The following is a 13,959-nucleotide window of genomic DNA, read 5'->3' as shown; positions in this document are numbered from 1 at the left end:
CCTAAACCGTGCAGGCATTGACACCTTTCCAGCAGCGGGGAGCGTGAGCAAGAAAGGAAGACAGCAACCTAGCTGGGGCCTCCTGAGTTCCTCTTCCCTACTTTTCACCAAGTACTGCCTCATCTCTGTGGACCTATGCCCCTCATGGCCTCTCCTCCTCCAGCCACATGGGCAGCAGGATAGGCATCTCCCTTGAGTGGCACAATCACTTCTCTAACTGTGGGAAGTAGGACCACCAGGTATCTTCACAACCCTTAGACCCCAGTGATGTCAACAAGAGACTACATTACTCAGTCACTTTCTTCACACTCTGGTGATGGCTGGTTGCTCTGAGTTTCTCCTGCCTTTCTCCTACTATCAGAGTTCATCTGCTGCCAGCCTCATTTTTATGTCAAGCTCAAATAATTCTAATAGGTTAAAGTTGCATGATTTTCATTTACAGAAGCCAGGCTGGTTTTCCCCTATCATCTCATTTTCATTTGAGGTGTTTAATGATTCTATTTTTAATCATTTCAGACAAATTCCCCATCGTGAAATAAGGCTTAATGGTTTGCAATTCTCAGCATCTTCTCTAGCACTTTTATAAAACATAGGTACATATTTAGTTACATCTGGAAACAGCTCCCGTCTGTAGCTTAAGATTAAACAGAGAATACTCTTTCCTGTCATGAGCTCTTGGACTAACTGTTCCAATAAGCAATTGTTTATGGTATCAAATAAATCTTGTCTTGTTCGGACATTTGAACTAATTCATTATCACAGTTTTATTAGAATTTTTTGTTTCTGGATCTTCCTTTAACATTGCACACTCATTACCCTTTTCCTGATTAAGATGCCAGTAGTATAACTTTACTAATATGACAGGTTTCAGAGTAGCAGCCGTGTTAGTCTGTATTCGCAAAAAGAAAAGGAGTACTTGTGGCACCTTAGAGGCTAACCAATTTATTTGAGCATAAGCTTTCGTGAGCTACAGCTCACTTCATCGGATGCATACTGTGGAAAGTGTAGAAGATCTTTTTATACACACAAAGCATGAAAAAATACCTCCCCCCACCCACTCTCCTGCTGGTAATAACTTATCTAAAGTGACCACTCTCCTTACAATGTGAATGATAATCAAGGTGAGCAATTTCCAGCACAAATTCAGGGTTTAACAAGAATGTCTGGGGGGGGAGGGGGGAGGAAAAAACAAGGGGAAATAGGTTACCTTGCATAATGACTTAGCCACTCCCAGTCTCTATTCAAGCCTAAGTTAATTAAATAAATAAATTAAATTAAATAATTAAATTAATAAACCAGTCGGAGAACACTTCAATCTCTCTGGTCACGCGATTACAGACATGCAAGTTGTGATATTACAACAAAAACACTTCAAATCCAGACTCCAGCGAGAAACTGTTGAATTGGAATTCATTTGCAAATTGGATACAATTAACTTAGGCTTGAATAGAGACTGGGAGTGGCTAAGTCATTATGCAAGGTAACCTATTTCCCCTTGTTTTTTCCTACCCCCCCCCCCCCCAGACATTCTTGTTAAACCCTGAATTTGTGCTGAAAATTGCTCACCTTGATTATCATTCACATTGTAAGGAGAGTGGTCACTTTAGATAAGCTATTACCAGCAGGAGAGTGGGTTTGTGTGTGGGGTGGGGGGGGGGGGTGAGAAAACCTGGATTTGTGCTGGAAATGGCCCAACTTGATTATCATACACATTGTAAGGGGAGTGATCACTTTAGGTAAGCTATTACCAGCAGGAGAGTGGGGTGGGGGAAGGTATTTTTTCATGCTTTGTGTGTATAAAAAGATCTTCTACACTTTCCACAGTATGCATCCGATGAAGTGAGCTGTAGCTCACGAAAGCTTATGCTCAAATAAATTGGTTAGTCTCTAAGGTGCCACAAGTACTCCTTTTCTTTTTACTAATATGCTTATTCTTATAAATTGGTATTTGCATTTACTCAGATTCTACTACAGACATTTATTCTATTTAGAGTCTAAAAAATCTTTTAGATCCAATTCTACTACCCCACCTCTTCAACCTAGTCTGGCCTTCCTGTGTATTTTATGATCACATACTACAGTATCCTATTGATTTTGTCATTCAACCATGATTCTCTTATGCCTATTATGTCAAGTTCCTCTTCCATTACCAGGCATTTTTGTTCACCTATTCTTGCTTTTAAGCTTCTCACGCTGGTATATAGACATTTAAAACGTTTATGTCTGGCCACATGCCATGACACTTCTTGTTTTTCCAGAATTTATGTCAATTAGTAAAGCAAGCCTCTCTTCCACTACAGCCTTGGTCTCTATCCTTTTCTTTACCAGAGGTAGAAGTTCTTTTGTGTTGTTGACCTTGTATGTGTCCAGAATTAATCAGCTTTCCCATCTGCAAAAATTTCCCCAGTGCCTAATAAATTTTAACCCCATTCTTGTTTATACCATCTTCTCATCCACACATTGAGACAGAAGTTTCTTCTATTTAGGTTTCTCTACTTGTGCAACTCAGTGTACATTAGAGAAAGCTTCCTCAGAGACCCTGGTCCAAAGCCTTTTTCTGTATTAAACTACGTTTTAGCTTCTAGGACCTTTCTCCTACACATCTCTGGGTTATTAATGTCCATATGCACCACAGTCACTGTCTGCCATCAGTGAAAGATTGAGACATAAGGGTTGGCTCACAGAGGCACTGCTCAGCAGCAGCCTAGGGAAGGAACTCATCTGGGGGAAAAGAGTGGGGATATCATAGAATCATAGAATATCAGGGTTGGAAGAGACCTCAGGAGGTCATCTAGTCCAACCCCCGATATGATCTGCTACTATCTCTGACCAGGAGCAGATTTGTTCAACTGTACCAGCCCATCTTTACTGGCTGTGGCATTAGTGGGCACAGAGCCAAGGCTCCACTGTTTCACTCTTCTCCTCCCCTCCTCCACCAATTTACTGCTTACCTAAGTGGAGAAGAGTTGCATAGAGCCTGCTCCTTTTCTCACCCCAGCACATACAGCAGCATTGTTCAGGTGATAATGAGATTATGGCCTTTACTCCCTTGTGAAGGCACACAGGAGAAATTACAATCTTGACTACTTACTGAGAGCAAGTTAGAACGACTCACTCTTTTTTGCACTTCAGAGGTTGCACTTACCATTTTGTTATAAATGGGAAATAGCTTGACTATTTTGTCCTCCATCCAACAAAATTATACCAATGCAGCATTATTATTATGCACTTCAGCTCAGCATAGCTAAAGAGGAAAAAATATTACTAATTCCCATGATAATGAAGGTTGTTTTTTTTTTACTTGAATTCACTTCACTGAAAGAATGAAATCATAAATGGCACTTTTCATCTAAATAGTACCTTGTCAGAAATGTATATATATATAAATACACACACACACACACACTATAAATAACTGTTCACTTAAACGAAATCAATTTGCTTTCTACTGTATTCCCTGAGGGACTGGTTTCTTCAAAAAGAAACATACAGCATTATGTCAATACTGTGGATACGAAGAGACACAGTAGTTCACTAGGTCTAAGTTTTCATAGTGCTCTGAGGTGAGTCCTTTCGAAGTTCTATTAGGGCAAATCCCTACCTTTCACTCTATAATTATCTATCTTGGATAGTTCTTAAGGACCTGTTACTTGGTATCTAAATGTTGAAGATGGTTCTCTGAAGGCCCCCCAAAATTAAACTTTTGTGATATAAAATGTGCTTCTAGAGTTTCATCGAGTGAAGGGAAAATTAACCACAGTTTTTATATTTAAATGAAGATAAATGAAGTTAGGGCAGCTTGATCTAAACACAGGACTGGAAACCAAAATATCCTCGTGGGTAATCACAGGTCTTACAGTTGCTCCCTCTGTGTCTGCAGTAAGTCATAACTTCTCTGCCTTGTCTGTACATTATGAATATTGGTATTTCTTTCCCATGGCTGCCATGGAAATTAGTTAGCTAATGCTCATAAAGTTCTATTATGCTTCATTTTTTCTTTATTTGTTTGCTCAGATGATTCCATTCTATTGTGAGCAACAATTGCAAGAATAATTTTTATCACTCCTATAATGTGTCTGACAATTAGACTCCCTTTACATGTAATGGGCTTGATTCAGCACCTCAGATCATCATCTCCACCTGTGCATAGTGGGTATAAAAATGCTACCAAATCTGAATTCCCTACTTCCACACACTGCTGTTATTGTTTCAAATCACCATGAACAGGTGGAAGTGATGACGCAAGGTGGAAGACCGTGGAGAAATGTGCATTTCCTCAGCAGTTTCACTTGTATATTTACCAAATTTGCTTTAGATAAACAGATCAGAGTCATTACTAGCTGTATTCTCTATACTTACTATAGGAGATACTAGTGGAAGGTACAAAATATTGCAGTGCAATTATTTATGGCTAATTTGTGCCAGAAGGATAAAATAAATCTGTAGCACAGGGCAGTGCAATACTGCATGACCCCCAAGAGCATCCCAGGGAAGGCAATGTCTTCTCTTAGCCAACTACTCCCCTCTTCCGCTTTAGCTGCAGGGTGAGAGAGATTTCCTGCTCATCCGCACCAGCAGCAAAGTACAACATCCTCATACCAACTCAGTGCTGCTGGCCAAAGTGTGTGCAGTGGGGGTTGCCCATCCCATGTGGGGGTGGGGAGAAGGATGGTTCTTATTCATCCTTAATAGACAAACCCACAATTTAGCATAATCAAAGTCATTATTGCCTAAGGAAATTGTCACTTCTTTTATTGTCACTTCTTTAGGAGCACTACAGAGAGGAACCCTTATCCCTCCTTCTTACAAATTGGGCTTCTACCTTACTGTTTATGAATTCTCTGTTTATCATTTAACAATAGGAAATTTTGAAACCTCCTTAATATATATTTTCTCTTTGAGGATTCTGTGACCACCCTTCCTTGTATTATGATGAATATATTAGAGCCAGACGTCATGCTTATTCGCCCCCCGCGCCCCCCCAGCCTCCATTTCTCAGAGAATTTCTAAGGGTATCTCATCACTACCCACCGGATCGGCAGACAGCGATCGATCCAGCAGGGATCGATTTATTGTGTCTAGTCTAGATGCGATAAATCAATTCCCGAGTGCTCTCCCGTTGACTCCTGCACTCCACCTCCGCGAGAGGCGCAGGCGGAGTCAACAGGGGAGTGGCAGCAGTCGACTCACCACAGTGAAGACACCACGGTAAGTCGATCTAAGTACGTCGACTTCAGCTATGTTATTCACGTAGCTGAAGTTGCGTAACTTAGATCGATTCCCACCCCCCAGCATAGACCAGGCCTAAGTGTTCTACTCAATGTGCTATATCCTACCTTTTCATACAGGGGTTTAAAGGGATATTATACAGATGCTTGTGTGTGGCAAGCTTGTTAATTGCCTCCAGTCTTTGACACTGTCCTATTTTAAGGATCCTCCACATGCGATTGTTGCTAAAGCACACACACTATAATCTCTGAGCCCCCTTCAAATTAAACAAGAGGTAAAAACAATACACAATGAAGCACACATTTCAGACTGACAAAACAATTCACATCAGCTGGCATGAGAAACCCTGAATTATCACATTGATTCAAATCAGATCCTTGTTCGTGCTATTTAAATAAATAGTCCCTTTCAGTGGTGTTTGTTAGACAGTGACATCTTTTTAAAATAAGGTCTATTGAGTAATGCTTGCTGAATCTGAGATTTCACTGTGCAATTAATGTAGCTCATTATCTCAAACATAAGAAAGGTACAGGTGAAGTATGCTATTTGAGGTCTTTGCATAGTATTAAAGGCCCTGATCCTGCAAAGCATGTATTTAAATGCTTAACTTTGAACTCATAAATACAGTCGTTGAGCTTGTGAGCAGTCCTATTAAAGTCAAAGTTAAACACATGCTTCACTAGACCAGGGCTAAACAGAACAACATGGGACCTGATCTGAAGCCTGTTGAAGATAGTGGAAAGAGTCTTGTTGATTTGTCAGCTTCGGATGAGATTCTTTCTGCTGAAGAAATTAGAATCAATCAACTGAGTGAAATGATAGATTTCAGAACTTTTTACAAGGGATGGTAAACACAACCAAGCCAAGAATACAACACAGGTATCATGAGTACCAGGGTAATGCTCTCTATCCACTGCTCCTAAAGTACCTGAACTATATACACAAAATCGGTGTTCAGAGGAATCATAACATGGGACCTACATGTACCTGTCTCACAAAGGAATCATAACAAATCTATAGACTAATCTCATCTATTCACAATATTGATAAAAAGTGTCCATCGCCAGGGTTATGGGTAAGTGTAGGTGTAAAAAGCAGAAAGATTCTGCTCTATGTATGGCTTCAATTGCTTAATCAAGAATTTAGAATGTTTCTTAGAAAACAAAAGTAATTTAGTGGATCTGTTTAACGGTGGGGGAGGGGAAGCAACTGTTGGTAGCTGTGAAATTGTGCAGATCAAATGTCAAAGAGTAATTAAAAAGAAAGGAGGTTTTATGTGGAATTGAATCTATAATTAGGAAGGGAGCCATTGTTAAACTGACACTTGGTTTAATAATCTCTGTAGAAATTGATAAAAGTTGCATTCAGGGGAATTATTTTTAAATTATTTGGAAATGGCAGTGTGAAAATGAAATTGAAAATGAGTGCTTGTACTATTAAATGATGTACAACTCTTCTGAAAGGAAAGGTTCTCAATTAAGATACTTGCAATATAGGGCCATTACTTCTCAGTTAAATTGCATTCTAACTGCTGTTCTCTTTGGAGATGCAATTTCTCACTGAACTGGACAATTAGGGGTCTGAACCAGTGAGGTGCTGAGCACCTCATATCCCAAATGCAGGACAAGGCTCCCATCACTTTTGTGGGCTTTGGATCAGGTCTCAGATGGAGATTCTTAATATGGAGTGTGGCATCATAGCAGGACTCTGGATTGCTTAAAACCATATGATGTATTTTTTTCTGCCATTCCATATCCTTTTGGATATAGCCCCACAGAAGTTGTGTGTTGAATTGGGACCTTAAACAGGTCACAGAAATGATTTACATGCAAATTTCCTCTCAATGAGCAAAAGGCCTTGTGAGCAGTATTTTAGCTTGTCTACATTTTAATCAGATAATCCATACATGTTACTCTCAGTCTTTATCACCTCAATGCAAGCAGCATTCCTACTGCAAGTTCAGGGCATGGCTGTACCATATGGGTGGTCCTCAAGAACAAGAAACAGAGTGCTGACCTGGTGCAGATAAGAATTGATGAGGGCAATCCCAAAGACAAATGAAGATCTGTGGTTCAAAGAAAACACTGCAGCAGACAGCCAGTAGATGGGAAATTAAATTGCTATGGGTGCATATTCCGAATTGTTAATAAATCGGTACACAATGGTATTAAATTACATATGATTCCAGTATTAGGGTCTGATCCTAACAGGTGCTGAACATTTATGCACTGAAGGCAATGAGAGCTTCAGGTGCTTACCACCTCTCAGAATCAGGCTTTTAGCAGGAGAGTAATGCCATTTAATACATCCACATTTTAAGTTACAAGGATAGTTGCTGATGCAGTGCTGTAGGCAGTGATCTACTTGACCTAGCAAACCCATATCATGCCCCTATTAGATCCACCCATGGAGGAAGGAACCTCCCACACTTCCACGTGGCCACTCACACAGCACCCCCAGCACCCTGGATACTATGGAAGCTTCTGCTTGTGGTCTGAGCTCTGTGTTGAACAAGAATTGGAGACTGGGTGGGTCTGAGGGAGAACAGGATGGAGCAGGGATGCATATTGTCCTCTCTTCCAGCCCCGCAGAAATGAAGCTAAAAAGAGAACACAGACTGAGGTGGTGTTACCTTTTGCGTATAGCCACCCAAGGAGGATCAGGGGGCATACACAGAAAAGGAATTGGAGGGGAGTGGCCTTTGGGGCCTTAGCTAGCGTGGAGGCATAGGTCCTTTTCACATATGGAACATAGCCAACCCCAGATCTGCAGACTGGGGGTGGGCCCTGCAGACTTTTCTGTGTGGGAATGTGGGAAAACCCCACGTCTCACAGGATAATATAGGGCAATTTCAAGAAGCCAGTCACCACAGGAATTTCCTCCTTCAGAGTGCTTGGACCCACTTTTTTTTTCCATAGAAGGGGATGATCCATGCACCAACCAGGAAACTCACAATACTACAAGTTTATAGTTCACTCAGCCTGACGGTGTTTGCTGTGTAAAGTCTATGGGCCAAATCATCGCTACCTTATTCCCATGAGTAAGTAGTAGAAGTACACTGAAAGTGGTGACACAGGTTACTATGCTATATTGATCATCCAGAGTATTCTTAGTGCAGACATCCCAGAACCTACAATTCTTAAACAAAATACCAGAGCTGGGCAAAGACCCAGACAGAAAGCTAGGCCAGCCTGAACCAGCTAAATTCAGGTCTGCTGAACTGAACCCAAACAAGATTGTGGTTCAAAAGGAGCATCACTGCTTTGGGACGGTATCTGTGTAACATTTCCTTATGCTGCTGACTCACAATAGCCTTATCCTTGGAGATTTCGACCAGTGTGGGTTTGGAAAAAATGGATATTACATATGAGTTTGTTATTATTTGTATTAGACTAGCACCTAGAGGCCCCATGCAGGATCAGGTACCCAGTGTGCTAAGTCCTATACAACATAAAGACACATGCCCTGCCCCAATAACCTTATGATAGAAGAGCTTCTTTGGGTGTGCCCACCTCAAAATGTGCAAGGGAAATTCTGCTCACGAATGAGTTTGCATGGCTGTTAAAGACATCAGAAGGAAATGCACAGCTTTCAGAGAAAGGCTGGTCCAGGCCATCATTCAGCAAATCATTTAAGCTGGTGCTTAACTTTAAATCCATCCACCCCTCTCTTTAGCTTTGAGCATGTGCTCCACTTCCACTGGCTTCAATGTTTAAAAGTTATGCACCAGCTTAAGTGTTTTGCTGAACTGAAGCCTAAATGCACATTACTGGCACTCAGAAACTATTTCCAGTTAATATTGTGACTCCCGGTACTAAATAGTGTCAACAGAAGCTCACTTGTGGCACTATGATTAATTGAAAAACGCCAGTGAACATAATACAGAGCCTATTCCCTTCTCAGTCTGCATCCATAACTCCCATTAATGCCAGTGGGAGTTGCAAACAGTGAATCAAGTGCAGATTAGTTCAGCTCAGTATTTTTCTTGGCAGAGTGTAAACCTGAGAGCTCCAGAACAAAGAGAGATTAAACTCTCTACTAGCTGTGTTTCTCCTTGCCCTTGCACTAAATTATAGATGTTAGATGATTCTAAGATAGGAGTGTTAATTATTAATGGGAATTATTTGAATTAATTTTCAGTTACAGATTATTATTTTCTATCACATTCCTATAAGATTCTAAGAATGCCATTAAATCCAAAATCATCATTTCCATTAAGACACATGTAAACCAACTATATTATATCTGTTGAAGTCAATGTTTTCCATTATACATTTCCATTCATTTGAAGTGATTCCACTTCAAATGAGCTAAAGTAACTTATCAGTTCCTGGGCCCTCTAATTTGACAGGGACACAACCTAGCTCCCAGCACCTGTTTCTGCACATTCACAAGTTAAAAACCTCTATTGGGCTTCATGATTGACTGAAGCAGGCAGCCAACTCATTTAGACTGTTGTCTTTGGACAACTGAGACTTCTAGGCTCCCATTAAATTTCACTTCAGAATCCTGATGCCTAAAAATCAAGGTTTTTTTTGCTGCCTAGAAAGGAGCTGTACTGTGTTTTGTCTATTTTACTCTGTAAATGCTTTATCCAAAGACCACTGAAGTCAGTGGCAGAGGCTGCTCAACAAAAGCGGTCTATCTAGACAACACTTCAGCATGCCACTCAAATTTGGGCCAGCCATCCCTTTCTCAGGGCATCAGGGTCAACTCTGCCCCCTAGCCAGCTGCCCAGAAACCTGCCCCCATAGGCAGCTGACCAGCTTGCCTCTAATTATAGAAGCCTCTAGTCAATGGCGTAACTCCCATCTACTCCAATGGTGTAAGGTCAAGAATTAAAGCACCTAATGCAAAGTCTAGGGCAGTCAATTGAAGTCTTTCTACTGATATCAATGGGCTTTAGATCAGGCCTTATACTCCATCGGAAAGGTAGCAAGTCTTTTTCTATATTTTGTACAAATGTACATTTGATGTATGTAAATGTTTATTAACAACATAATAATGCAGAGTTTACAGGAAGCACCAAAATAAATCAGATAATTTTCATAGATCCTTATTTGCTAGAAAGCATGACAGGAAATTAAACATTAAAGAGCCTCTCAATCATTTATTCTAATTACCTGCTTTTAAAGTATGTTTATAAAACATCCACTTTCTGAGGAATCCCTACATTGGTAGAAGTTCTGCTTAATATTTACTCTGCTTTATATGCTCTTCAAAACACAAAGGGCCAGATTCTCCCACTGTTATTCATGCTGAACAGTACCCTTATGAGTGCCCAGTCTCACTAATTTCAGTGGGACTACTTTACAATTTACTGGGATTAAGGTGCTACTCAACATGAGTAGGGGTATCAGACTTTGAAAACCTGAAAATATTTGCAGGACATCACTTCACTTTTGTGCATTTAAATATATCTGGATTGACTCATGGGCCATTTGCTCGATTACAGCATATGAATACTGTATTCTGACACAGGAGATATAGAAAATGCTTACCTCTCCGAGTCATTCTGTTTGTAACTCTTAGAGAATGTTATTTGGGCATGGGAAAAGAATATTAGCTTTATTTCAGTCTCTAGTCACCCTCATGCTGAGAATGTGAACACTAATGATGCTCATTTAACTGCATTTCTTTAAAAAAACAACCTAGAGATCTGTTGAACTATCAGCCATTAACCCTAGGTTCACTGACCACAGGTTGCCTACCAAGTTGCAGGTAGCATTGTTATTTATCTATCTCCAGTGTCGCATACCTACAGGTTTCCTTATAGATATAGATATATATTTGATGCAGTGTGACTCATGCACCCAAATGCATAAGGTTACGTCAACCTGTATCATGCCATATCATGTGACAAACTATACTGACATGACCTATTTGCTCCTTTCTATTTGAGTAGAAGCAGGTGATAAGAAATGAAAAAACAGATGCTTAGTCATTGTCTAGCCCCAGAGAATTGGTGGCAGATACACTCACACGTATACAATGCATATGTAGGTGAAGATTATGGGCCTGAGTTTTGGCAGTGTTAGTGGAAATTGTGGATGATCAGCATTTCTGAAAAAAAAAAAAAAAAACAAGCAAGAATGAGAGAGACACAGGCAGGAAGGCAAACAGAATCAGAGAGAGAGAGAGAGATCTATACAAATGAATAAGGAACAAATAGGTTATATCAGCACCGTATCCCTTGGTAGGGCAGGACATATAGATATATCAAAACTTTTACTCATTTACGTACATGCTCAGTAACTTCATTCAGTGCTGTTACTTTGGAGCAGGAAGGAATTATACAGTAGCATCCAACTTTCACAGGAATCAATAGCAGCAAGCGTTAATATAATGGTCAGAAATCTGAAGTTAATCTGTAAAACCAGAGATCAAAACAGAAGGTAAAAAAATCATACTAGTCCCATGTACCCCACACAAACCACTCTGCTCCAGCACCTGGCTTCCAGTCCTGGCTATGTACACAGTCCTGCTTCGCCATCACTCTGTTTTGCTCTGTTCAATGATACAATAAACCCCGATCTTCCCTGCCAGCCTGAATTGCTCCACCCCGCTAATAAGACCCACTCTGCTCCACCATAGGGAAGACGCAGTCCCCCTCTACCATTTTAAATGGCTTTACACAGATGATCTTAATTCTATTTCTTTTTAACTCACTGTGCTCACCAACTATACATTCATAATCTTTTTTTAAAACTCCAGAAAAAAATGAATATTCTAAAAATGAGTAAGAAATCTATTTTGTCTCAGAATGACCAGAATACACTCAACACCCTTATAAACAAACACGTAGAGTTAGCCCTAAGTAATATCAAAAGCCACATGGTAAGCTAGTTTGATTTATTTCTATCCTTTCTGGCTGCATAGGACAACTCATTGAAGTTGACAAAAATGTTTCTAATTAGAGTTGGCCAGAAATTTCTGATGAAGTGTTTTTCATCTGAAAATACCAAAAATTTCATCAAAACCAAAACTTTTTGTAGAGCCTTTTTGGTTTTGTAGACTCAGGATAGACTTTCTGGTTAAAAGGAGTAAGAGAAAAGACCACTCTCTCTCCCCTTCCCTCACTCAAGAATAGTCTGGTGGCTAGGGCACTCACCTGGGATGTGGGAGACCCAGATTCAAGTGTCTACCTCCCAAACATGCGTCTCCTATGGAGGTGCCCTACCCAACAGGTTATTCTGGAAGGGGGCGGGGGGATGTCTATCTCCCCTTGAAAATTTTCAAAAGATCTTAGTCTCATTCCAATACAGAACAGGATTTTTTAACTCTTGAAAATGTTTCCCACCCACATCTATGTCCAGTGCTTCTAACAACAAAATATGGTATCCTCAAGGGCCTGATTCATCCCCATTGTGTAAGATGGTCTACAAACATAGCTAAAATTATCTTATCAGAGGGTTTACGATCTAATTGGCAAAACAAGTGAAGTAGGATTGATAGCGTTATAGCCCTTCCATAATGAGAATTATGTAGAATAATTTAGCAGCTTTGCTAAACACACTACATTAGTTACAATAGTTAGAAGACAAAGGACAGCATCCAAAGCCCACTGAAATCAATGGGAATTTTAGCTCTGAATAAATCACTGGAAATGTATAAAAAATACACTTCTTCATTGTTCATCCAGTTGTCTTTAACTGCAATTTTGGCTCAAATTTCAAGGTGCATCAATTTGGGGCCTGATCCAAAGCCCAGTGAAGACGCCAGGAAGCCTCCTGCTGACTATCATGTGCTTTGGACTTTTATGCACTGACTTTGCAATGTGAGAAAATAGAATTTAGTAGACAGTTGCTCCACGACAGCATCTTTGCCACGAGTTTGTTTGAGAAAGATTTTGGGTCTATGCCATGTTTTTACTGTTAGTTTCTAAACTGGATTGATCTTGTATTGTTTTCATAAATATAAGGAAATTCTGAATAAGCTCAGGCATGTTGTATGATCAAATAAAGAGAGAAGTATCTTTACAACAGTGTTGGTGTTTGCCTACAGAGAATAGTTGAGAAAAAGCAAGAGTGGGAGACAAGCACTAACAAAGTATTGTACTGCCTCCGTTGTTGGGGTGTATATAGAGATATATAGATACCTATATCTATAGTGATAGATATCAATATACATTGAGATTCATATATCCATGTAATATGTTATAGGTCATTGAGGCCTGGTATGAATGACACGTGCTTGACATGAATGCATGCATTGCAAGTTAGCAACGGAAGCAAGGTCAAGGGCTCTTAGAACTCTTTGTGCAAAAACAATCTTATGTTCGAGAAAAATACAGAAAATCATTAGAAAAGGAAATAACACCAGCTAGACTGATATAAAAAGAACATTGTAAAATAATTGGAGGAAATAGCATGCCTTGGATCATGGCAGCCTACCCAGGATTGTCTCTTTGGAATTATGTGGGAAGAAGGCCTAGTAAACAAAGGCAAAGAACTGAAGATGCGACAGAATGGACTATAAATGGATGCCTATAATTTCTGCAAATCGGAGTCGTTTATTAATCCAGAGTCCCGTGTGGATATAGATGTGGTTTTTGACGGCTCCCCATATCTTATGATCTTATCCTGACGGAAGGAACCTTAGCTGATCATCGGGACCATTCTGACCTTTGGACTCTGATGTAGTAGGTTTGTGGTCTAAATGTGGAGTGAGTAAGGTTTGTTTTGTAATCAATAAAGACCATTTAGAGTATTGTTTACCAACACTATGTCT

General features: G+C 40.0%; 1 protein-coding gene across 12 annotated transcripts in view; it reads right to left on the bottom strand.

The window, feature by feature from the left end:
* GRM7 (glutamate metabotropic receptor 7) overlaps positions 1-13,959 on the bottom strand; it is a 538,586-nt gene that overhangs the window by 438,331 nt on the left and 86,296 nt on the right. For 3 of the 12 annotated variants that reach the window (XM_073351189.1, XM_073351192.1, XM_073351190.1), the window contains exon 2: positions 5,941-6,012. The exons of 8 other annotated variants lie outside the window; for them this stretch is intronic. In XM_073351189.1, coding sequence (XP_073207290.1) covers positions 5,941-6,012 — 72 coding nt within the window. The remainder of the gene's footprint in view (positions 1-5,940; positions 6,013-13,959) is intronic. One more of the 12 variants, XM_073351191.1, reaches the window with a different exon arrangement.

This window comes from Lepidochelys kempii, chromosome 7 (assembly GCF_965140265.1).
Source record: "Lepidochelys kempii isolate rLepKem1 chromosome 7, rLepKem1.hap2, whole genome shotgun sequence".
Classification (NCBI taxonomy): domain Eukaryota; kingdom Metazoa; phylum Chordata; order Testudines; family Cheloniidae; genus Lepidochelys; species Lepidochelys kempii.
The sequence above is the reverse complement of the archived record's forward strand: the minus strand, read 5'-3'. Positions and strand labels throughout refer to the sequence as shown.